The sequence below is a fragment of the Phasianus colchicus genome, chromosome 15, assembly GCF_987193195.1.
Source record: "Phasianus colchicus chromosome 15, bPhaCol1.hap1.1, whole genome shotgun sequence".
Classification (NCBI taxonomy): domain Eukaryota; kingdom Metazoa; phylum Chordata; class Aves; order Galliformes; family Phasianidae; genus Phasianus; species Phasianus colchicus.
The window spans coordinates 2,382,811-2,407,139 of NC_143450.1; the positions used below are offsets into that span (position 1 = coordinate 2,382,811).

At 52.6% G+C, this 24,329-nt stretch overlaps 1 protein-coding gene across 9 annotated transcripts in view; it reads left to right on the top strand.

Moving 5' to 3' along the window:
* LOC116231941 (protocadherin gamma-C5-like) overlaps positions 1-10,561 on the top strand; it is a 63,198-nt gene extending 52,637 nt beyond the window's left edge. For all 9 annotated transcript variants that reach the window (XM_090150926.1, XM_090150927.1, XM_090150929.1 and 6 more), the window contains exons 3-4: positions 4,455-4,543; positions 9,916-10,561. In XM_090150926.1, the coding sequence (XP_090007052.1) occupies positions 4,455-4,543; positions 9,916-10,133 (307 nt within the window). In that variant the 3' untranslated portion in view covers positions 10,134-10,561. The remainder of the gene's footprint in view (positions 1-4,454; positions 4,544-9,915) is intronic.
* Positions 10,562-24,329: the final 13,768 nt, after the last annotated feature.

Consider the following 24,329-nt stretch of genomic DNA (forward strand, 5'->3'; position numbering starts at 1 on the left):
TGCTGGGTTGGTGCTCCTGGAACAGGTTGCCCAAGGAGGCTGTGGATGCCCCATCCCTGGAGGCATTCAAGGCCAGGCTGGATGTGGCTCTGGGCAGCCTGGTCTGCTGGTTGGTGACCCTGCACACAGCAGGGGGTTGAAATTAGATGATCATTGTGGTCCTTTTCAACCCATGGCTTTCTATGATTCTATGATTCTATGATGCCAGAAGGTGTGGAGCATGGCGAAAGGAACCAGCCCAGCCAGGGGATATGTTTTTCATTGTGAACAGCCTGCAGCATATCAGGAGTTGCATTCTCATGGTATTATGTATAGGAACATTATTTGGGGGAGTCCAGCAGGTGTGACACATATTAGTTGATTTTTTTCCTCTCTCCATCTGCTTCCTGTGCAGCTGAGCACACACCATGCTCGGCTGCAGAGGTGCAGGGATCGACACAGAGGTGCAATCACATTGCCAAAGAATGTCTCAAAATAGCTTTCCTGGTGTGTTTGTGGAGTGGGTAGGGGGGGTGGCAGAGACATTGGGTCCCTTTGTTCTGACCCACCCCCCTCCATGCAGAGCAGTATCTCAGCAGCTCGGGGAGCATCCCCATTGCTTTGGGAGGCTGCAGATCTCCTCTTGCTTTGCCTGCTTAAACTGTTCGATCTGTTGTAAAGTCAGGATCTTAAATCTGTGCCTTGTCCAAGCCCTCCCCAGTGCCTATAATTGCATTACAGAAGAGTCAGGGAATGCAGAGAGCGTGGGGGAAGGGCAGGCAGCATCTTCTGTTAAGGGAGAAGGAAGGAAATCACAGCGAGTTTTGATCTAGCTCTGATTTTTGGGGGGAGGCTCGGATTTGGGTGATGGGGTTGCCCGGGGGAGGGGCTATGGGGTGGGAGAATGCTGCAGCCAGGGCATGGCTGAGCTGCCACCGCTGTGTCCCGAGTGCACCTTAAGAGGCTGTGGGCTGGCTGTCACTTTCCCCACTTCTTGTCACTTTGCCAGCGCAAAACCACATGGGGCTGAGGCTTTATTGCTGCTGCTGCCTCTGGCTGGGGCTGGGTGTGGGAGGAGGCTGAAGGAGGATGGAAGGAAGCTGAAGGAGGAAAAACAGTGATGCGAGGATTGGGAGGCGGGTGGAAGGGTCAGCTTGAGAGCATCAGTTCTGCTGGGGAATGGGGCTGGGGGAAAGGGATTGGAGAAAATGCTTGGCCCGGAAGGTTGGGAGGAGAATGCTATGGCTGGTGCTGCCCCTGCCAGGGGGCAGTGAGGCAATGGGAGGGCTGGGGGTGAATGGGAGGGAAGGAGAAGGGGCCAGGGTGAGGTGGACCCCAGCTGTGTGCCCCCCATGCACAGAACCTGGTGGGATTTGGAGCCGTGGGTGGGAGCAGCAGTGCTGCTGGAAGGACTGGAAAAGCCCAAAAAAGAGAGGAGGCTGAGGGGGCCACCACCCTGCTGGGCATCCCCTGGGGCCATAGGGCCACATTCTCAGGGTCCTCCTGGGCACCCACAGCACAAGCATGGCACACATCAGACTTCCAGCTGCAGGATGAGGAAAACAAGTTTATCTCGGAAATTCACCAGGCTAAAAAAAAAAAAAAAAAATGTTTGTGAGGCATTTGGATGCCATGGTAACGGTCTCCATAGAAACCCTGCAAGGAAATGAATATTTCTGTACTGGAAGTGGAAATAGGGACGATGCGTTGGCTGGGGTGGCAGAAAATAGCGGGTCAGTGGTGCAAGGCCCGCCCTGCTGCGTGGGCTGATGTCTTCAGGCTGCTGAGCAATGAGGCACTGCAGAGCCCCACCAGAGGCTGCAGGGCATGCCTTCCATTTTGGGATTGTGAGCTTTTGCACATCGCTCCTGGCTGGGTTTGGTGGTGCCCCATGTACCCATCTGATCCCTCGGATGCAGCATCACTGAGTCCGGTCCCTCTTTGTCTCAAACACAGGTTTGTTTCTTTTCGTCCAACCTTAGTGCTGAGATTATTCCCCAAACCTAAATCCAGCTGTTTTCTGAGCTTTGAAGCATGGAATAGAATAAAACAGGAGGAAAACAAAAAAACAAAAAAAAAAAAAGAAGAAGAAAAAGAAAAAAACCAACTCTGTCCTCTGCAGGATGGGTTTTTATAAAAAGCCTATTGAGAAAATGCCATTTGTATTAAAAGCTGCCAGTCCTTGCAGCCCATTTCCATAGGAACCACCTCCTGTTCCGGGCAGTGCAGCCTCAGCCATTCACAACCCTGTCCTATAGCCGTGGCAGGCAGCCAGCTCTGCCCATCAGCTGTGTGCCTCTTTTTTTTTTTTTCTTCTTTTCACTATGAGAAGTTATTTTAGGATGCTTTTAGATTACTGCATTCATGTTTCCCCTGCCTCTGAATTCCGGATGATTGCGCTCGCAAGTAATTCAGGCACTTGAATTTCCTGCATACAGAAATGAGCTCAATAGGGTTTCTGCAACCCTGGCATTTCTAAAATAGCTCTCCAGTGTGACGTCATGGGGAGCAGCGTGCTGCTTTGTGCAGTACTGGAGAGTGCTGGGTGCTGTAAGCTTGCAGGAAGGACCTGGCTCTGCATGGGGTAAAACAGGAGGATCTGCAGACTGGGTTGTTCTGGCTGGGCTGTAGCCTGCAGGTCAGAAGAAGAGATGGTTCTCCCCAATTTGGCACCAGTAGGACCCCATCTGGAGCACTGAACCCAGCGAGAGAGTGGGAGCTGCTGGGGTTAAGTGGTGGCTACGTGGGTTGTGGTTTGCAATGGGGTTTAAGTTGCTAAGTCCTTTATAGGATCTCTCCCAAGGCTCTATTCCCAGCCCTGACGTGGAGCAGTGCTTGCTCCTCGAACACTGCCACCCATTGAGGCAGGCAGACCTCACTGCCAGCCGTCTTGAAGCCATGCCACTGCACGTGTGGCAAGGTATAAATAGGTTATGGGATGCCCTGGGTTGCAGCAGATGGCAGGCAATTTGGAGCCTTAGCAGGCAGCCTCTGCTATGTCAGAGATTGAGTGCCACCTGCACAGATAAAGTGGGGGAGTGAGAATGGTGGTGTGAGGCTGCAGCCCTTACCCATCCCCACTGTGCCCACTGCCCACATCCCTCAGTGCCACATTTACACGTTTCTGGAGCACCTGTGGGGATGGTGACTCCAACCCCCCTCCCCAAGCAGCCCATTTGGGTGCATTACCACCATGAGAAAAGATTCTCCTAAAGACACCAGAGAAAAAGATCTTCCTAATATCCAACCTGAACCTCCTCTGGCACAACTTCAAGGCATTACTCCACGATGTGTTGCTCCATGATGAAGTAGGGCTGCATGGGGTCTGATCAGGGCTCTCAGCACACTTATACAAGCATCTGCATGTTTAAAATTTCTCCATATAGGACACTTGCACAGGGAGGAAGGGGAATGCCTTGCATTCAGGACTTTCCTACTTGCACGGTGATGATGTAGCTGGGGCAGGGACCCAGGCAGCAGGTCAGCATGGTAGATGTGTGCTGTGGTCATGCATCTGGTGGGACTTTCAGGTCTCTCTGCTGGAAGGAGGGCTGTGGGAACACATCCCTGGCTTCTCTGATGGGAAAGTGTGGCCACGAGCGAGGGGTGGTTGAACACAGCTGCCAGGCACCTGGCGGTCATCAATGCAGAGCTTGTTTGAAGGCGCACAGAGCGCTGATTGTAACTTTGCTCTGCAAAACCTCCTGAAGGGAAGCCTGGTGGCATCCCCACAGCTTTCCCAGGCAGAACTGATGTGCTCAGCCCCCAGCAGCTGCCCCACGTGGTCACCCACCTCCGCTCGCTGCTCTTGGTGGCTGCTCTTGGACTCCCTTCAGAGCAGGATTTCGGTGATGGGCAGCTGCCTCCCTGCTGATCCCAAATCCTGTGGCTCTGTGGGATTTTCTCACCTTCATTCCCATGAATGAAGCTACAGAATGGAACTGTAGCCTGAAATAACTGGAGTTGTAGCCTGAAATAACTTGGAAGGGCAGCAGCCCCATGTGGCCTTCAGAAGGAACCTGGTCATATAAGGGCGTGTGCATCTCTGCAGGTCTAAAATTGCTTTTTTTTTTTTTTTTTTTTTTTTTTTAATGTGTGTTTGTGGTATTCAGCTGTGGGAAGGCACCTAAAGGGATTTGAGGTCATTAGGTGCCAGCTGGCTCAACCAGCAGGCATCAGGAAGGTCTTCCTAGAAGTACCACTCAGCCCCAAGTACTTTGGTTATTGGTGGTTGCTCTTCAAAAGCCTTGGAGAGGGATGGAGACTTCTGACAGTATTTACACTCCAGAGTGTTGCTTAACAGAGGGATTTGAAGCCCTCACCCTCCTCTCTGCCAGCACTGCCCACATCCTGCTGTAAGCTGCTTGATTTTCCTGCAGCACTGCCTTCTCCAGCAGATCCCTTCCCCAGCCCACCCCTCTTCTCCCAGCTGGAGTAACACGCCATTTCTTTCCTTTTGTTTTCTATTCCCACAGCTCCCAGAATGGAGAGGAAGGTGGAGCCTGGCCCAGCAACCAGTTTGACACGGAGATGCTTCAAGCCATGATCCTGGCCTCGGCAAATGGTCAGTCTCTACTGCATGCAGGGAAACTACAGCATGGGGAAACCATGGCCATCTCAGCTGTGTGCCATAGATCATGTGTGATATTGATGTCTGTGGTACACTGGAGAGGCTTCAGAAGGACTTCTTGAGCAGATGCTGATGAAGTTACCTTTCAGGGGAGGGGGAATCATAGAATAGAATCAGCCCATCCCCACTGTGCCCACTAAACACATCCCTCAGTGCCACATCTACCCTTTTCTTGGACACCTCCTGAACCTGTGCTGGCACAACTTAATGCCATCACCTCTTGTCCTGTCACTGTGACCTGGGAGAATGTAGAGAATGATGAGGTCTCCCCTGAGCCTCCTCTTCTCCAGACCAAACCATCCCAGTTCCCTCAGCCACTCCCCATAAGATTTGTGCTCCAGACCCTTTGCATCTTTGCTGCCCTTCTCTGGATATGCTCCATGAACTCAATATAGTGAGGGGCCCAGGACAGGCAGGATTCGGGCAGAGGAGATACCAGAGATCCATCAGCATCATTCCAAGTGTAGACAGGGCTATCTCTTTCATCCAAACCATATTATCTGTGTACTGCACAGCGTTATCTGCCTGGTGGTGAGGCTGTGCTGAATGAAAAGCTGAACTTGAGATGTATTACAAGCTATGTGATCTCAGAAGGCTGCAGTACATGAAATATCTGCTGTGCCCTGACTTGCTGTAAGGCGTGGAGGTAGAAAGCTTGGAAGATCTGCTTGTGGCCAGGGACAAGCAATACCAGGAGTGTAGTGAATGCCTGCTGCAGTCCCACTTACTGCAAGGTCCTGTGTCTGTGAGCAGCCAGAAGCTGATGCTCAAAGCTCGAGGCTGCTGTGGAGAAAAGCTTCCTTGTGTCCACACAGTGAGGTGGAAATAGGGATGCTCTTTGAACAGTCCTGTAGGTCTTAAGAGAGAGACCCCAACAAATCTCATGCCCAAAGATATGTGTGCCCCTGGGCAGTGTGAGAGCACTAGGTTTTGGGTCACAGTAGCTGGCATTTGTTTGGGGCCATTCCCACGTGTCCTTGGTTTGCTCTGCTTTATGGCTGCCTCCTGTGAAAGCAGCAGGCAGGGAGGGGTGTTCCATGGCTTTGTGTGAGAGAAGCACAATTACCACTCCACGCAGAGCTCTGGATAATGAGCCTGGTTTTCCTAAAGCCTTTATTTATAAATACCTCCGAGCCTTTTCCCCCTCGGTTTAAAAATAGGAGCAGCAGCACAGCCATAAAACACTGGGTAAAATGCTTTGCATGTTTCCTTTGAGCTCGTGGGAGAGAAGGAATCTGGGGGAGGGGGGGGAGGGATGTGCTATGATGTTGCTTTCTTGGAAAGGGCTGCAGCCCTCCACTGACATCGGCAGTGCTGAGCCACAGCTGCGGGGATGAGGCATTGGGCAATGGGGCTGTTTACACATCAGGGAAGGAAACAATGCAAAAATGGGGTTCTGCTCTGTAAAAAAAATAGCCTGCAGGGCCTCCAGATCCGGTTTCCTTGCTCACAAATAAGGCTGATTTCCTGGCTGCTGCCTGGACCTGGAGATGGGCAGGTCCCTTCCAACTCAGATATTGGTTTCCACTTAGCTCCTGGCTCTGTTTTGGTACATCTCCCCCAACCCACACTTCTGTGGCACCCCGAGCCCTCTGGAGGTCTGCATTACACCTCTAATAGAGGGCTGGGGATGGCTTTCCTTGCAGCAGTGCGATGAGAAGCAGCCCATCATTTCCTTGTCCATGGCAGTGATGGATGGGGACTGAGGCACTGGTGCTGGGGATTCAGCCTGCACTCCTTCTCTCCATCTCCATTGCACCAGGAGCCCTCAGACTCTTTTTCTTTCCCATCAGATCTCTGTTTCCATCTGTCTCCCCTTCTCCCTGCTCTGCTGCTCTCGCTGTTAAACTAATAGTGCTGATTGGTGCAGGCTTTGACGAGGAGCAGTGCTAATTGCCCATTCAACCTTGTGCTGCCAACCCTTGGATAATGTTTTGTGGTCGTTTACACGATCCTTAATGCCATCTGCTTGCCCTGATTGAGCAATGGGTGGGAGGATGCCCCTAACTCAGTGAATTGTTCCATGCTTATCACCCCTGGGAGGCTGAGCCATTCTGATGCTCTCTGCTCCCAGGTTCTGGAAGGGGCTGATGGTGCCCTGCCTGCATCCTTACTCTTCACATGGCTTGCCCTTCATTTCAAACCCCACAGCTTCTTTGCCCTTGGAACAGGGAGCCTGGGAAATGTGGAAACGCAATGGTTTGTAGAGGCAGCTGCTGGGACAGACCGAGGAGCAGAGGATGCTCCAAGAAACCAGACACTGAGGGGCAGCATGGGAGGCACTCTGTCCTCAAAATACTTTGGATTTCAGCAAGAATGTGTAGGGGTGCTGTGAGGCAGCAGGGGAGCCTGTAGACAGGGAGTGGCCGTCAGCCCTGCTATATTGGGTGTCCCAAAAGTGCTGGCAGCAGCTGCGGCAGCAAGTGCTCCCTGACCTCCTGTCCCCTCTCCGTATGGGGAAAGTTGGAGCCAGGAAGGGGTTATTTTTGCCCAATTCTCATTTTCCTCCTCACCGTGTGGCTTCAGGGGCCTGGGGGCTTTTTTGAGCAATGGCTGGCTGCTGGCAGAGGCTGAGCACAACCTTTACAGCAAGGAGAGCTGGAGTGCCCTGCTTGGCAAGAGCCTCTCGGTACCCATTTATAAACCTCCATTGTCCCTGTTCCCTCTCCTTTTCATCCCTAATGCCAATGTTACCTAGGAACAGCCCTTTGCTCTCACCCTGACCAACCGGCACGCTGGGAACTGCACTCCTGGAAGGCTGTGCTGGGACTGCCAATGAGATCCTGGGAGCAGTGCTGGGTGCCCCTCCAGCACAAAGCCTCCGAGCAGCAGGGATGCTCCCTGAGCACTGGGGGATGCACCCAAGCCGCCCCAAAGCTGAAGCACAACAGTACAGAGGATCATAATGAAGCCCACCAGCCTGGGTCTCTAACTGCAGCTTTGCCTGAGTGCATTCCCCCCCACCAGCCTGTTCCCAGCCCGCCAGCCTGTTGTTTCCAAGCTGGCTGTGTTTTTTTTTTTTCCTCCTCCTGTCCCAACAGAGCAGCTGTAACTTCTCAAGCTTTGATTGCTTAACACTTCCAACCTCTTCAAGGGGACACAACAAACACTGTATTTCAATGACTTTGTATCCAGCCAAGGCATCAGTGGGAGCATGCATGGAGCTGACCTGGGGAAAGGATGCAGGAAGATCAGCCTGATGTTTCTGCTCAGGGTTTGCCTTTATTCCTTCAGACTGTGAATGGAAGGAGAATGGGCTCTGCCTGGGGCCTTTAAGGCACCATGGTGTTCTGCAGCCTCCCAGGAGAGCATCTCTGTGAGGCAGCTAAAGCCCCTCGCACGAGAGAGCTGAGCTCAGCCCCTGTGCATGCAGAGAGTTTGAGCAAAGACATTTCCCACTGGGATTGTGCTGTGTTGGAGCTCATTGTGCAGGGCTGCTAGAGGAGAGCTGCTCACGCTCTGTCTTCCCTCCCTGCTCACATCCTCCCTCTCACATCCCCCCATTTCCATCTGCTCTCTGCCTCCAGCATCCCAGGGGGGCCCTGCTCCCTTCTCTGCTCTGCGCCTGCTCTCTGCAGCTCGGCAGCAATGAATTCCCATCCCATCCCCCTCTGTACTGACTGCTTTGTGCTTGCATCCCAGAGCCAACCCACAGCACTGTAAGGGAGGATTTTCTTTATTGATTTGTCTGCTCCCAGAATAAACCTGGCTGGAGAAATGCTGGGGTCAGGACTTTGGATGCAGGGGGAAGGGAAAAACACTGATATTGGCTTTGCCTTAATGCATTGCTAATGGTCAGCGCTGTGCAGTGTTTACAGTGGGCTGCTGGGGAGGGGATGTCTTTGTGCTCCAGAGAGCAAGGCAGAACAGACAGTTCCCTATCCCATTCCCATCCCCATCTTCATCCCCACCTCCCATCTCCGTCTTCATCCCCACCTCCCATCCCCAACTCCATCCCCACCTCTCATTCCTATCCCCATCCCCACCTCCCTTCCCTGTCCCCATTCCCAACCCCATCCCATCCCCACCTCCCATCCCCATCCTCAACCCAATCCCTATCCTCAAACCCATCCCCAACCACATCCCCACCTCCTCCCATCCCTGTTCCCATTCCCATCCCCATCCCATCTCCACCTCCCACCCCTGTCTCCAACTCCATCCCCACCCCAAACTCCATCCCTACCTCCCACCTTCCATCCCTGTCCCCATTCCTATCCCCATCCTATCCCCACCTCCTATCCCCACCTCCTATCCCCATCCTCAACCCCATCCCTACCTCCCATCCCCAACCCCATCCCTACCTCCCATTCTCAATGCCATCCCCACCTCCCATTCTCAATGCCATCCCCACCTCCCGTTCCCATCCCCAACCCCATTCCCACCTCCCACCCTTGTCCCCATTCTCATCCCCTCCCATCTCCACTCCCCATCCCCATCCTCAACCATCCCCACCTCCCATAACTATCCCCAACCCCATCCTTACCTCCCATCCCCAACTCAACTCCATCCCCACCTCCCATCCACATCCCCATCCCATCCCTACCTCCCATCCCCATCCCCAACCCCAGCTCTATCCCACCTCTCTTCCCCATCCTCAACCCAATCCCTATCCTCAACGCCATCCCTAACCACATCCCCACCTCCTCCCATCCCTGTCCCCATTCCCATTCCCATCTCATCTCCACCTCCCCCCCCATCCCCAACTCCATTCCTGCCCCCAACACCATCCTCACCTCCCACCTCCCATCCCCAACCCCATCCCTACCTCCCATCCTCAATGCCATTGCCACCTCCCGTTCCCATCCTCAACCCCATCCCCACCTCCCACCCTTGTCCCCATTCTCATCCCCTCCCATCTCCACCCCCCATCCCCATCCTCAACCATCCCTACCTCCCATCCCCAACTCAACTCCATCCCCACCTCCCATCCCCATCCTATCCCTACCTCCCATCCCCATCCCCAACCCCAGCTCTATCCCACCTCCCATCCCCATCCTCAACCTAATCCCTATCCTCAACCAACTCCATCCCTGCCCCCAACCCCATCCCTACCTCCCATCCTCAATGCCATCCCCACCTCCCGTTCCCATCCCCAATCCCATTCCCACTTCCCACCCTTGTCCCCATTCTCATCCCCATCCCATCTCCACCTCCCATCCCCATCTCCTCCCCACATCCCAAGACCTGGCTCAACCTAGCCTTCCCTCTGGAGGGAAGAGAGGGATGCTTGCGGGTATCTCCCCACTGCAAGAGGAACGAAGACTCAGAGCCAGTGCTAACCCCACTCCTTTCCTCTGTCCCTGCAGAAGCCGCTGATGTCAATGCAACACTGGGTGGGGGCACAGGCACCATGGGGCTGAGCGCCCGCTACGGCCCCCAGTTCACCCTGCAGCACGTCCCTGATTACCGGCAGAACGTCTACATCCCGGGCAGCACCGCCACGCTGAGCAACGCCGCCGGCAAACGCGACGCCAAACCCTCAGGTGGCAACAAGAAGAAATCTGGCAAGAAGGAGAAGAAGTAGAAAGGAGACGTCAGAGCGGCCGGGCAGCGCGTGCCAGCACTCCCCAACACCACAGGAGGACGAATGTGGATTTGGTTTTTATTTTTATTTCTTGGCGACGCAAAAGTTAGGAAGCGCTGCGAATGTATTTGTCATCGTCAGAGCTAGGAGCAGGCTGCCTGCTGTTAGGTCTCATGATGAAAAGCAATCTGGAAAGCTAAAGCTAACACAAACAAGTGCCCTGTGAATACAGCTAACGTTTTATACGACCCCTTGGGTGTTAGGATACACGAGGTCGAAAGGCTTCGGCCAAATCCTTGGCTTCGATTTGCTCCCAGATGGTCTGAGAAAGGCATGAAGCTCTCGCTCAGCTTCGTCCAGTGTAAATAACTGTAACACCCATCTGTTAATTTATAGAGCTTTGATCTTTTTTTTTTTTTTTTTTTTTTTTTGAAAAGAAAAAGGAATTTCCCAGCATAAAGCCCCATGCTCCACATTTTCTGCTCTTTAACATCGTGAAACTCACCTTGGGTTATTCGTAGCGGTGGATTTGTGGGTAGGGAGTGCTTCGGTTCCTGTTCAGCTGTTATCCGAAAAAGAAAAGGAAAAAAAAAAAAAAAAAAAAAAAGTGTTTGTATTGCATGAGTCAAAGGGAACAATGCAGAGCTGCATCCTAAACAGTTATTGTTTTGTTTTGTTTTCCTGAAGTACAACCAGCCATGGCCCTGAGAGCTCCTGGTGTCTGAGCAGGGGTTCGGCGCGGCCCTGGGGGGCTCTGAGCAGACACATCTCATCCCTGCGTTGCAGTAAATATTTATATGTACAGTTAATGTTCTTTTGGAATTAAAGCTACGGGGCTGGAAGGGGGCTGCTCTGCACCTCGCCATGACCCCACGTGTGCATCACCTGTGTCACAGCTGCACTTTGGAACACACATCCCCAGCCCCCAGGATGTCCTCGCATGGCCACGCAGCATGGGGTGAAGGTGCTTTGTATTTGGGAAGTGGGGGGGGAGGGGGTTGTTGGGTACCAAGAAAGTGGCAGTGGGTTTGGTGGCACATGGGGAGCAGGTTTGGGCCAGGGATTTATGGGCTGGGGGTCCCTGCAATGGCATGAGCCCAGGAATCAGCTGGGACAAAACATTGCGGGGGGGAGGGTGATGCTGGCTTTGGGGTTTCCACCTCCCAGAGGGAACGGGAGGACAACGAGTTGGATTTGTCCATGCTGTGCCCCTTCCAAGAGGGCTCAGCCCAGAGGAGGGTCCTGGTGGCCTTGGTGATGCTGCTGGGGACACCTCAAGCTCCCCGTATCACAGCATCCATGCTCCCTCCCCCCCCCCTCAGGAAGGCAGAGAGGGAATTTGGCACCCGAAGTGGGTGCGGGTGGGGAGAGGGTGGTCCCCCCCAACCCTCCTAAGGGCCACTCAATTTCACATAGGATTTTTTGCTCTTTTTTAATCACTAACACTTAACTCACCCCCTACACACACACACATCCCCCTCCCACACCCTGGGGGACAACACTATGCTCACCCCATCCCAACCCCACAGCTGCTCCACAGCCCCATGTAGCTGCCACCCCACTCCCTCCCCCCTTCTCCCCCCCAGCAATGCCGTAGGTGAATCGTAGTCTTTATATTTCTTTTTAACCTGCAATCTGAGGTAGCGTAGCGAGTGTCGTGTATTTAGTGGCGTGTTATTTTATCTCAGTAACTAACTTGTGGAACAGCAGTATTTTCACTTTCTCTGTATCTTCTCTCCATGTGGTCTGTGCTCCGAGTGTACGTGAGATGAAACACGTTTTGCCCTCTCCATGTGTCTAATATTGAATTATACTTATATATTATATATATGCTTATATCCTTCTTATACCCATATAGACCGACGTCGATGTGTTACACGCAAGTTTTATACTCTAATATTTATATTGCTTTTTTTTTTTTTTTTTTTTTTTTCTTTGGGAAAAAAAAAATAATAAAAATGGTTTCTTCTGAATACGTGGTGGTGCTTTCGGGGTAGGGCCCCCCCTCCTGCTTTGTTGCAAGCCCCCCCCTGCACTGAGGGTGAATGAGGAGGGCTGCAACCCATCTCGCAGCCACAGGGCAAAATCAAGCAGCCGCTGTCACATGTGCTGAGGGCACATCGGGGGGGAGGGCAGCCGAAGAAATACCGACCCTCCACCGCCGTCTCCGCGGCTCTGGCCCTCCCCTTAGCAGCACGTAGGATACGGGCAAAGCATCCCCTCCCAACGGACCGAGCCGCGGGCGCCCCTGCAGGAACGCGGCTGCATAGCACGGGGATGGAGGAGGGAATGGGGTTGGGGGCACATCCCCACCAACATCCCCACCAACATCCGACAATGCCCTCGCACACAGAGAGACCTCCCATCGGATGTTCCCCAACCCACTCCCCGAGCCCTACAGGTATGAGAGTAGCACCAAATCGTGTGCCCCCACCTTAGGAGGCGCTTCGGAGACCCTCCTCAAACTCTTCCTCCCCATACACCCCGAGACACCTCCCCTTCTCAAATCCCCCTGAAGCCTACTGAGGCAGCCCCCCGAAATCCTTCTGCACCCCATTGAGACCCTGACACAATCCCGGTCCCCCAACCCCGATATCCACTTGGATTTCCCTTCAAATCCTACTGCACCCCCTCTTTCACCAGCCGAGCCCCCCCCGGAACGTGCAATCGCGGGGGCAGCCCTGGTCTCACGCACGTAAATGGGGTTTTCCTAAGGGCGATGTGTCAGTGGGGAGGAGAAAGGCGCTGCTTGGACACAGCGACCTCGGGTAATTAGCGCTGATGAAGCGAAGGCACACCGGGCTCATTGCCATGGGGGCCGTGGGGTTCGCCGATGGAGGAGATGATGAAGGGAGGGGAGCGGGAGGGTGAAGAGCCTGGAAAAAAAATAAAAGGTCAGTGGGCGGGGAAAAAAAAAAAAAAAAAAAAAAAAAAAGGAAAAAGAAAAAAAAAAACAACCAAACCCAAACCACAAACCCACAGCAACTAAAAAAAAAAAAAATCACACACCAAGAGAAACCCCACCAAAAATATATAAAAAAAAGAAGTTTCAGTCATCACCCACTGGCTGAGTGCTGTTGGGTCCTTCTGGGTCTTGCTGCCCTATAGAGCAGCCCCCGTTCCACAGCAGCCCCCCCATCATTAAGGTGGCTCCTTTCACAGCCTTGCATACTCAGGGAGGAATGAGAGGCATTGAAAGCTCTGCCACATCTCTTCCTGCTCTGCAATTCCACTTCACAATCCTTCAATTTCCTGTCTATCTATCCATCTATTGATCTATTAATCTATCCATCACCTACATCTATCTATCATCTATCTATCTATCTATCTATCTATCTATCTATCTATCTATCTATCTATCTATCTATCTATCTACCTACCTACCTACCTACCTACCTATCTACCCATATCTCCATTTATCTATCTATCTATCTATCTATCTATCTATCTATCTATCTATCTGTCTATCTATCTATCTATATCTATCTATCTATCTATCTATCAATCTATCTATCTATCCATCCATCCATCCATCCATTTACCTACCTACCTATCTATCCATCTACCTACATATCTATCCCACCTATCTTCTATTCATCTCTCCAACTATCTGTATATCCATCCATCTATCTATCCATCTATCTTCTACCCATCTATCTAACCATCCATCCATCTCTCCATTTATCTATCCTATCTCTCTATCCATTTCTCTATATCTCTCTATCTATCTCTCTCTCTATCATCTATCTATTTATCTGTCTGTCTGTCTTCCTATCCATAGAATCACAGAATCGCAGAATGGCCAGGGTTGGAAGGGACCTCAAGGATCATGAATCTCCAACCCCCTTGCCACATGCAGGGCCACCAACCTCCCCATTTAATCCTACACCAGGCTGCCCAGGGCCCCATCCAATCTGGCCTTGAACACTTCCAGGGACGGGGCATCCACAACCTCTCTGGGCAGCCTGTTCCAGTACCTCACCACTCTATCCATCTATCCATCCATTTATCTATCCATTTCTCCAATTATCTATCCCTCCTTCTATCTATCCATCTATCTTCCATCCTCCCATTCTTCCATCCTCCCATTCTTCCATCCATCCATCCATCCATCCATCCATCCATCCATCCACCCATTCTTCCATCCATCCATCCATCCATCCATCCATCCATCCATCCATCCATCCATCCACCCATCCATCCACCCATCCATCCATCCATCCATCCATCCACCCGTCTATCCGTCAGTCTGTCTATATGCTAGTCTGTCTGTCTGTCTGTCTATCTATCTATCCATCCATCCATCCATCCATCCATCCATCTTCACAACTTTAGCCCAATTTTTGGAGTCAGAATAGAATTATCTTTCTCATTGCCATGACAGGGGGGATCACACGATTCTGCAAGCAGGACTAGCTGGTGTTAAGCAGCTGCTTCCCCTCTTGTCCTGCAGGATGTGGGACAAATAGGGTGACCCTCTCTTCTTCCTAGGGACCCAAGCTCTTTTGTCTTGCCCTTTACAAAATACACAAAATACACAGCAGTACATCTGAATAATTAATAAATGTATTTATACTGGCAGTGTATAAATGCTCAGAGATCTTTTATTGACAGGGATGTGTGTTCCAAAAGCTTTGGAGACGACTGGTTAACTGATGTTGGAGGCTGCTTTGCGTTGTCAATAAATCTGTGTCCATTGTACAGCCCTACGGACCAACCCTGGCACCTCTCCCTACTGCCACTGACCTGGTCTGTTTGGAGCAGAACTTCAGTGTTCACCAGCAGTGAATTTAAAAATAAGCCTCCTATCTCCCAGCCTGGCTTTCCTATGTGCCCCTCCAGCTCCTCTGTTCCAGCTCCAGGTCGGAGAGACACCTCAGCACAGCTGTTTTGTCCCAGTTTTGCATGTGAGTTGCCAGGCACCCGAGGGCACGTTGCTCCCATCTCCAATATCCCACTTTGGGGCATCACACTCCCCAATTAGCAGCTTGTCATTGCCGAGCTAATCAAGAGGGCCCTTAGGAAAAGTGTTAAACAAAACAACCTAAAGAGAATTAAGCCAAACGAGAATCAGCTCTCTGCCCTCATTTTAAAATTATCCTAGCAGTCCCTTGTGTCCATGCCTGCAGCGTGTGCCTCATCCCTCCTGCTGAAGCAGTGGGGACATGGCAGGTAGAAAGGAGCCTGGGGGCAGGGTGGGGACATTGGTGGCTGTGTCCTCATGAGCAGGGGACGGGGAGGACTGGGGAGATGCTGGTGGCAGCAGGAAGGGCTGGAGCATCCTTCAGGTGTACCAAGGGATGCTACTGGGGTGGCTGTCATTCACAGGACACAGACCTGTGCTGTTGGCTCCTGCCCCACATACAGAACAGGGGCAAGGACAAAGTGCTTGTGTGACAATAAGCCAGGGACACCAGCACGCTGCAAGGCATTTGCCCATCTAACATGGCCATCTGGACAAAGCAGGCGTGTATGCCAGCAGGGAGCTGATTCCTGGCTGGGTCAGCCCCTACACTCAGTGAGATCCAGCCCAAACAGGGCCATGCTGCCACACAGACACTATGGGGACAAGAAAGGCTTGAGCTGTGTATCCAGGGTGTTTGGGCTTCTAGGGTCCACGGCAGTTTTGCCAGTGGGAGGTATTCTGCACAGAGAATGGATGTGGTCCCTGCAGCTCCATGCCACAAACTCCAGGCTGGTCTCTGCACCGAGGTTATGATGTGGTGACACAAGCAGCCAAGATCACGTTTATAATATAACGTTTATTTTTCCATCTTTTGTCTGATATCACAGTGCTACCAAAGCACTGCTTCACCGCAGCTGCTGAGCCACGAGAAACAGCTTTACATTAAAGGGAACCATTACAAGAAAACAAAAGCCTTTGGGCAAGGCTCCAGCTCACATATCCTGATCTCTCCCTCATTTTGTAGCTTTCTGGAGCTGTGGAATGCAGCCACCCACATTTGGCTGTTCAATGGTGACCCATCCCTGCCACCAGCCTTGTGGGGCTCTTGCCACCCTGGTGTAACAGTGTCATGTCCCCCAGCCCCACAAGCACCAAGAAAGCAGAGGGATGGATGGATGCTTGAGTTGTGCCACCACTTTTTTAATCCCTTATTCCCTCCCAGGAGAAGGGGCAGGGCCAAGCATTGCTCCTGGCAGACCCCTGGAGCACCCAACCCTGAGCACAAAGCTACCAGCACCCTCTGCTCAGCACCACCCTGCCCTCTGCTGCTTCAGGCTGAGCAAGAGCCCCACACTCTGCAGACAACCTTTCTGTCCTCCTTACACAGACCTCACTTACACTGGCACATATCTCTTCCCAAGGGGCTCTCAGCAGCTCAGGCAGCTCCCGAGCTGTTAGCATCTCCGCTTCACGCACTGCTGGCTTTACATGCCAGAGCTCAGCACCTGCAATGGGACAGAGATAATAAGCACAAAGAGAAGCTGCAAAGTGGAATCGTGCCCTGTGCAAAGCAAGAACAGCAGCCTCTGTATGGGCTGACCCAGCACTGTTCAGACTTTTGTTACTCTTTCCAGCCCATAATGGGATACCATATCCCAGCAATACCCAGAACAGCACAAAATCGGAGTTATCCTCTCCCCAGCGTAGCACGGATAGATGAAAATGAGAAGGCATGACCCGAGTCAGAGCAGCACTGCAGCCCCACTCGGGGAGGGCAGCCCTGTGCCCCGGCTCTCCCTTGGCAGCCTGAGTCATTGCTTTGCTCTGCCCGTGACCCTGCACTGCACACGCCTGCCAAGCCCCATTGCACAGAGCGGAACATTCACGCTCTTGGGTGCGACAGCAGCCAGGCCCAGATGACGTGGGGCTGTTACAGATCACTCCATTACCTCATCGTTGCAAATATGTTGAATTAAAGCAACAACACAATTTAGCACCCAAGTGGGAGCTGGAACATGAAATGTGGCTCAAACAGCTCCAAGAGGAAAGGGCTTCCTGAAAGCTTATGCAGTTTGACTGCCCTCTGCCATAGCCCAAACGCAATGCCCAACTTGAGCAGCTGGTGATCTCAGTGCTCTCCTCAAGGGTGCCTCCATCTCGTCTTCTCTCTGCTCTTGTGCATCTTTATTGGTTCTGGGGACCAGGCAGCGTATTTACATAGCTTGAAAGCTAACAGCAGTCTTTCATTTGCTGCAAGGGATGAAATCTTTAGAAACAGAGGAGGGAAAAACCTTCAGATCAGCTGTGGTCCAGCCTTCCATCTTCTGGAGCATTTGTTAGTGGGAAGGAAGAAGTTCCCATCGCAGGATCAGGGCTGGAATAGACATTGTGTTCAATGGGAGCAAACCCCCAAGGGGGAAGTGTAAGTCCTTCTTGGGGACTTGGGGACTGTCAGTGCTAATATGGTGGAACTGACCAATTTATTTTGCCTGACCAACTCAGTGACCTTCTGTAATGGTGAAACTGTACCAGAGGACAAGGAAAGAGTCACTGATGTTGTCTCTCCGGACTTCAGGATGGCCTTTGACACAATTCTATGATTCTGTGATTCCACAAACAAAGGAAAAGGCAAAATGAAATTTTGGGGATGCTTGCCCATGTGAGGTTTGTGGGCCCGTGGCTGGGACATGGCTGGTGGCCCACAGTGAGGACAGCATAGCAGCAGGGCTGGTTGAGCACAGTGAACATGTAGAACCTACATGGAGACACCAAGCAAAGAAAATGCAGCCTTGCATTTGGGAGGGGGTGGTGTAAAGGAAGGGAATGCTCGGGAATATAAAGCAGCAGCTGAATTGCTGCACAGACATGAGGAATTAACTCTTGCAGGGCTGAAAACCTTTCATTAGCAATTTGCCAAGTAGACTCCAGAAATACTGAGAGCAGCCGTGCAAAACCACACGGAAGGGACAGGCAAAAAGTTTAAAGGCCTTTCATAGACTGCTGGTGAACTATTGTGAACCCAGCACCTCTCTTCCTGTACTGCAGGGGCACAGAGATGGGAAAACTGCTCCAAGGCTGTGCGTCCCATGGGAGAGCAGCAGAGGAAAGCAGCCACCAGGCAAACCAACAGCCTTCAGCAACCCCATATTTACTACCTCTCTTCTATGTGTTCTAGCACAATGTCCCCTGCACAGTGTGGGCACTTCTGTGTGCTGGGTGTGCCTGCACCCTGTACAGAGGGATGCTGCCCTCCTATCAGCACTGTACGGAGGAGAAACCAAGCTCTGGGTCTGTGCAGACAACACAGAGAGCATTCACAGCTGCCAGGCTTTGTGTGCAGATCCCCTCAGGGCTCCAGCAGTGGACAGGGGGAGAGATGTCCCAGCAGCTGGACTGCAGCGCAGCCAAGGCTGTGAAAGCTGCCTCCTGTGCTCAATGGGCTTCTTGTCTCCATCCTCCCTTTGGCACAGCCTCCCCTCCCTGACAGCCTTCTCTCCCCAGCATAATCTAGGGCATAGCTGCTCTCCTGCATCCTCTCCCAGCAGGTCTCAAATCCTCCCTCCCCCCTCCAACATCTTCTTTCCCTAGCGGTGAGTTTTCTCACATCCTCCCACCTTTTTCTTCTGTACATGTACGTATTTGCTTTTTTGAGCCATGTAACCTGTAAACATCCCCAGCATCCTGTATGGAGGAGTGCTGTGAAATTACAGCTTTGCATTTAAGCTTTCTCCTCCTCGCCTCATTCATGCCTCCAAGTATCTGTGGCAGACACACAAACACCTCCGGTGAATGATTTCATACAAATCCTTTGTGTCCCTCATCTGCATTAAGCACTCCCAGGTCTACCCAGCCATTCTTGCTGCACTTTTCCAGCTCATTATGTCTCCCCTCGGGCAGAGGAACCAGCACTGCAGACAGCATCCAAGATGCAAGCACACAATTTGAGACTAAAGAAAGCCACTGCTGTGCCACGCTCTGTTTGCTTCCTCTCCTTCCCTTCCCAGGGATTCCTACATCTCACATGGAGATGTAGGAGACACCCAAGGTCAGGCTGGACTGGACTCTGAGCACCTGATGGAGATGTAGGTATCCCTGTTCACTGCAGGGAGTGGGACTGGATGGCCTTGAAGGGACCCTTCCAACTCAAAAGATTCTACGATTCTATTAAGAGAAATACACCAAATACTTACACTGTTTTGAGCACAAGCTATTTATGGCAGGGCTGAGGATCAGGTGCCTGGAAACCTATGCCAAAAGCCACAGTTTTGGTCACCCCCAGCTGACCTGATTCAAGATAATGGTATCTCTGGAAAAACATTTCGGGAAGAGTTGGAAACAGCTGCCTCTGCCCACAGGATGCAGAGGTTTTTCTGTGGTATGGCTGCGCCATGGAGAAGGCTGCACCCTGCTCCCATAGCTCAGTTTGGGTTTTGCAGCACTGAGCAATGGGGCAAAGTTGCATTGCTCTTTGCACTGTTCCATCCCCTTGGATGAGGACGAGTTGGGGCAGGATGGATTGATTTTTGTGATTGATTTTCTGCATTCCCTTTGCTGTGCCACGGGGAGCAGATGGGCCATGAATGACGTTGGGGTGGCAGAAGAGGAGAGTGGCTGAGTCATTGCAACCACAGCTCTGAATCACTGGGCTGGGCTGAACTATGGGGACAATCACAGCACCAGGCTGGGGACACTGAGCTATTGTGTGCATACCCCGTCAATGGGCTGGCTCCAGCCATCCACTTCTGCTGACCCCAGTCTCCACAATGAGGCCTTTAAGGCACAGAGCAGAGCCCGGAGGGAATTCCATTCCTTCACAGACCTCATGAGGCTGCTCCTTGGGCAGCAGGAGGCAGAGATGGGCACTGATGGACTGATTCTGTGACTGTGTCATGTGTCCTGCTGGGAGTGCTCCTGGGGGATGGCCATCCATAGATCCTTTTCCCCCACGCAGCTTTCAGCCACTGCCCCAAGCCTGTAGCATTGGCTAGGATTATTGTGGACAAAGTACAGGACATGGTCTTGTTGAAGCTCATCCCATTGGCCTCAGCCCTGCTCTCCAGCCTTTCCATATCCCTCTGTAAAGCCTTCTTACCCCCAGGCAGATCAACACCTCCCACAACTCGTTGTCATCTGCCAACTCACTGCGGATGCACTCAATTCCCTCATCCAGGTCATCAGTAAAGATATTAAATGGGACAGGCCCCAGGACTGGCACCTAGGGAACACCACTGGCGACCATTTACCAGCTGGATATAACTCCATCCACCACCATTTTCTGGTTCTGTACCAAGTGAAGAGTGTACCTGTCCAAGCCATGGGATGCAGCTCCTGCAGGAGAATGCTGAGGGACGCAGAGCCAAAGGCTTTATGAAAATCGAGGTCGACAACATCCATGGCCTTTTCCTCATCCACCAGGTGGAAAGTTGAGGCCTCTGGGTTTGTTCAGCCCAGAGCAGGTCCCTAGGTTAGGGAAAGGTTCTGCACCAGAGGGCAGTGGGCATGGAACAGGCTGCCCAAGGCAATAGGCACGGCCACGAGCTGCCAGACTTCAAGAGGCATTTGGACAGTGCCCTCAGATATAGGGCTTGAATTCTGTGGTGCTCAGCAATCCCTACAGGTCTCTTCCAAATCGGGATAGTCTGTGACTCTGTGGTTCTATGAGCTCCTGGGGACAGCAAGGCAACAGATGAGGGCTTTGGGGAAAGGGCTGTGAGGGGCAGCCCCTGTCCAGCACCTGGCATCCCCTAGATACTGTCCATTGCACCCAGTGACGATGCCAGAGCTGGTTAAGGCTCGTTAAGGGAACTACGTAGGTGCTGCCAACTCAAGCACTTGTGCTGTGATCAACTCTGAAAAGAGCAAAAAGAAGGGGAAAGTGAAGTGAGCAGCTGAAGGCCATTCTTTAGTGACACACGGAGCGCCTGGGACCCATCCCACCCCTACATTGGTGTTAAGTGCACTCTGCTGGCCCCTGCAGCCCGGTTAGTGTAGCAGAGAAGCTCTCACAGCAGCAAATCCTGCTGATATCCTTGTGCCTTCACTCCTCATCCTGCCCAGGAACTAAGCAGCAGCTGAGCCTCAGGCTGGATGCTGTGAGCCTTGTTTGTACAGGTGTGCAAAGGGAAATAGTCCCCGCCAAGGGGAAGCCGGGTCTGAAGCAGCTGCGAGGAGGTGAACATCACCCCAGGGGCTGGCAACAACAGAAGAGCTTCCTGCTGGCAGCCTGCACTGTGCATGGCGGGCTGAGGAGCAGATGGAGCTGAGCAGAAGGACACAGGGACAGAGGACATAGGGCATGGCAGCACCGAGCAGCTGGCAGGACACAGAGTGCCATGGTGACAGCCACGGTCCCAGCACTGGAAGAGGAATGCATCAGGAGGATGGCTGCACGGTGACACCAGCCACATGCCAGCCATGGGATTCCACTTCTGGCTGGAGCGGATCCCTGTCAGCATTTTAATCATTACAACCTGCTGCTAAGATCTCAAAAACTCAAGGCTGTGAGAGTCTGACACTTTGCAGCCATTCCCACCAGCCTCATGTTTTCCCCTCCTGACAGCATCCGTCCCCATCACTCCCTGCCATCCTGCAGGACACCCTGTACCTTTAAATCCTTCCTGTGCGTTAAAGAAGAGCATCTCACTGCTACTATAGGCTGCTAGAAGGGAATGAGCATTTCTTTCAGCACTCCTCCTGTGTTTGAGACAAGGAAATCATAGCTTTCTCTCCTACATCCCTGCTCTGGTTTCCATTTCCCAAAGGCTCGCCTTGGAGACCTCCCTCCCCCACTCCCCTGCTTGGTGACCAGCTGGCAGACACTGCTGTGGCACAGATCTGGCACTGCATGTCCTCATTTCTGTTTTTTCTGGGTCCTCATTTTCTCAGCTTTCTTTTTCACAGAGCGCAGCCCATTACCCGGAATCTCCCTTACTTTCAGCAGCGTACAAACTGTGCTGACTGCAGCCATCTCTTCCATGCTGCTCTCCTCAATCCCTTCCATTCCTGAGTCTGCTTGCACGTTGACTCTTTTCCAAACCCTTTTGATCTCTTTTCCTTCTGCTGCATGGCATCGGCTTCTTCCTCAGTCTCCTCCTGTAGCCCTTGGCACCAGGGTGTACCTCTGCATATCCTGCTACAACCTCTTTCCACTTCTATGTGAATATTTCTGGCAGGAACACAGGAGCCCTGTCTTGTCTGCACTCATGCGTGTTAAACTTCTGGTTCTACCTCCTCTGCCTGGAAGACAAGCCCTGAACCCTATGTTGCTGGGCAGGACAGATGCCAGCACACAGGAGAACAGTGTGATGCATAAGCTAGCACTAATGGAGTAATAGAGAAGCTATTTTGGAAATGGATTAAAAGGATGCAACACGTCAGCAGCAATACCGACCGGGTATCTGAACTGTGCCATGGTTTCCTTGACAGCTGCTAGGAACAAACACCAAGCAGTTTACATGGGCACTGCTTTCCCTTCCTGAACCGTTCCCAAAATGCCCAGCATCAGGCAGCACTGCAAGCAGCACCTGCCTGTCCCACGGCCCTGCTGCATCTGCACTGACCCCATAACCAGCTCCCACTGACAAGTCACTCGGCTGTCATTGTCATCTGCATGAGACTCACAGGGCCCCGTGAAATCCATGTGGCAGGAGCAGGGAGCAGAACCCGGCATCCAAACCCTCAGACAGAATGACAGCTTCACACCCTGCTTCTCAGCTGAAAAGAGCACCTTTTGTATTAGGGAGAGGGACAACAAATATTCCACGTCCTGCTCCTCATCTCATGTCTGGCAGGTGCAGGGCAAAACCCAACTGGTTGGCCCTTCCCACACACATTGATAGAAAGGATGGAAGGGCCAGGAGGGGATGGAACGGTCAGGAGGGGATGGATTAGGACCAGACTGCCTGGCAACACTTTCCTCCCCGAGAAGCAGCAGGGGGAGGGGGCGGCTCAGCCAGGATTTTTGGCGTGTTTTCTAAAGCACAGCTCTTCCTGGGAGAACCCAGCTGTTGGGTTATTTGCTGCCGTTTGAAGCCCCCGAGGCTCCTGCACTGATCTCCCTGTACGCTCTCCCTCCGCACCCGCTTCACTTGTCTCCGTGCTCCTCTCCAACTGGCGTCCCGGCTGCTAATGCCATCCCCGGCCCTCTAATCTCCCTTTCTCTCCCCCGACGGCGCTCAGCCCGCTAAGGAGATTATCTCGGCCTCAGCTGCTCCCCTTCCCCAGCAACAGAGCCTTCACCCGGCTGGATCCCATGTGCGGCAGTGGCACATGCGCTACCACCGACACAACGGCAGCGAAGCCGCGGTGCCACCTCGCGTCCAGGCAGGAAGGACCAGAGCGGGGTTGAACCCGCAGGTTTAGGGATCAGGAAGGGTGAGATGCAAATGGACAAAGCATGGGTGTAGCGTTGTGCTCCAGGGCTCCGGGGAGCAAATGGAGCCCACGCATCTCCACCAGTCCTCAGCCTTCTGCTCCAAGAGATATTAAAAGACCACTTCAAACCCAGCCCTAAAAAAGACACATTCCTTCTGACTTTCCGAGGCTGGCAGCCCTTTAATCCCACTGTCTCCAGCACAAATCACTCTGAGAGGAGCTTCTCCTTCCACCAGCAAGAGAGGAAGGTTTGCTGTGTAGCCCCCGCAGCCATCAGTGAGGCACTGAAGCAGTTAATGCTGAACGCATGAGCGCTCTCAGATCTCTGTTTCCAAGACAACAGCTCCTGATGAAACCCAGAGCTATAAAATCCCATTTAACATCTGCGTGAGCCTTCCTGGCTGCCTGTGCTGGGTGCCATCTGCCGGCACAGCACTGTGTTTCCCCCAGCTCGGGTGGAGGCCCCCAGTATCCAAAAACCTTTGGGATTTGGGGGGATAGGGGCTGCTGTGCCATGTGGGAGAGCTGGGAGGTGAGAGCTGGCTGCCAGCCCCAGATGTGGGGTGATGGACTGGGGGTTGCCACTCTGTCCAGCCCCCAGCTTCCTACCCCAAATTCTCCAGAGCCAGGGGACTCCTAGCACAGACACTAATTATTGTGGCTATGCCCCTCACAGATGGCAAGGATGCTCCCTGCAGGGCAAACCAGTCCAAATTCTGCTACATAGGGGCTAACATAAAGTTTGGAATGTGGGGCAGCAGTCCCTTAGCATCAAGCACAGCTTTCTGGCTCCTCACCCAAATGCTTATGGACTTGGAGGGTCTGGGCTGCTGCAGAGGGTCTCTGAGAATGAGACAGAACAGGGGCCCAGGAAGGGCTTCAATCTGAACTCAGCCAATGTCACAAAACAGAGCTGT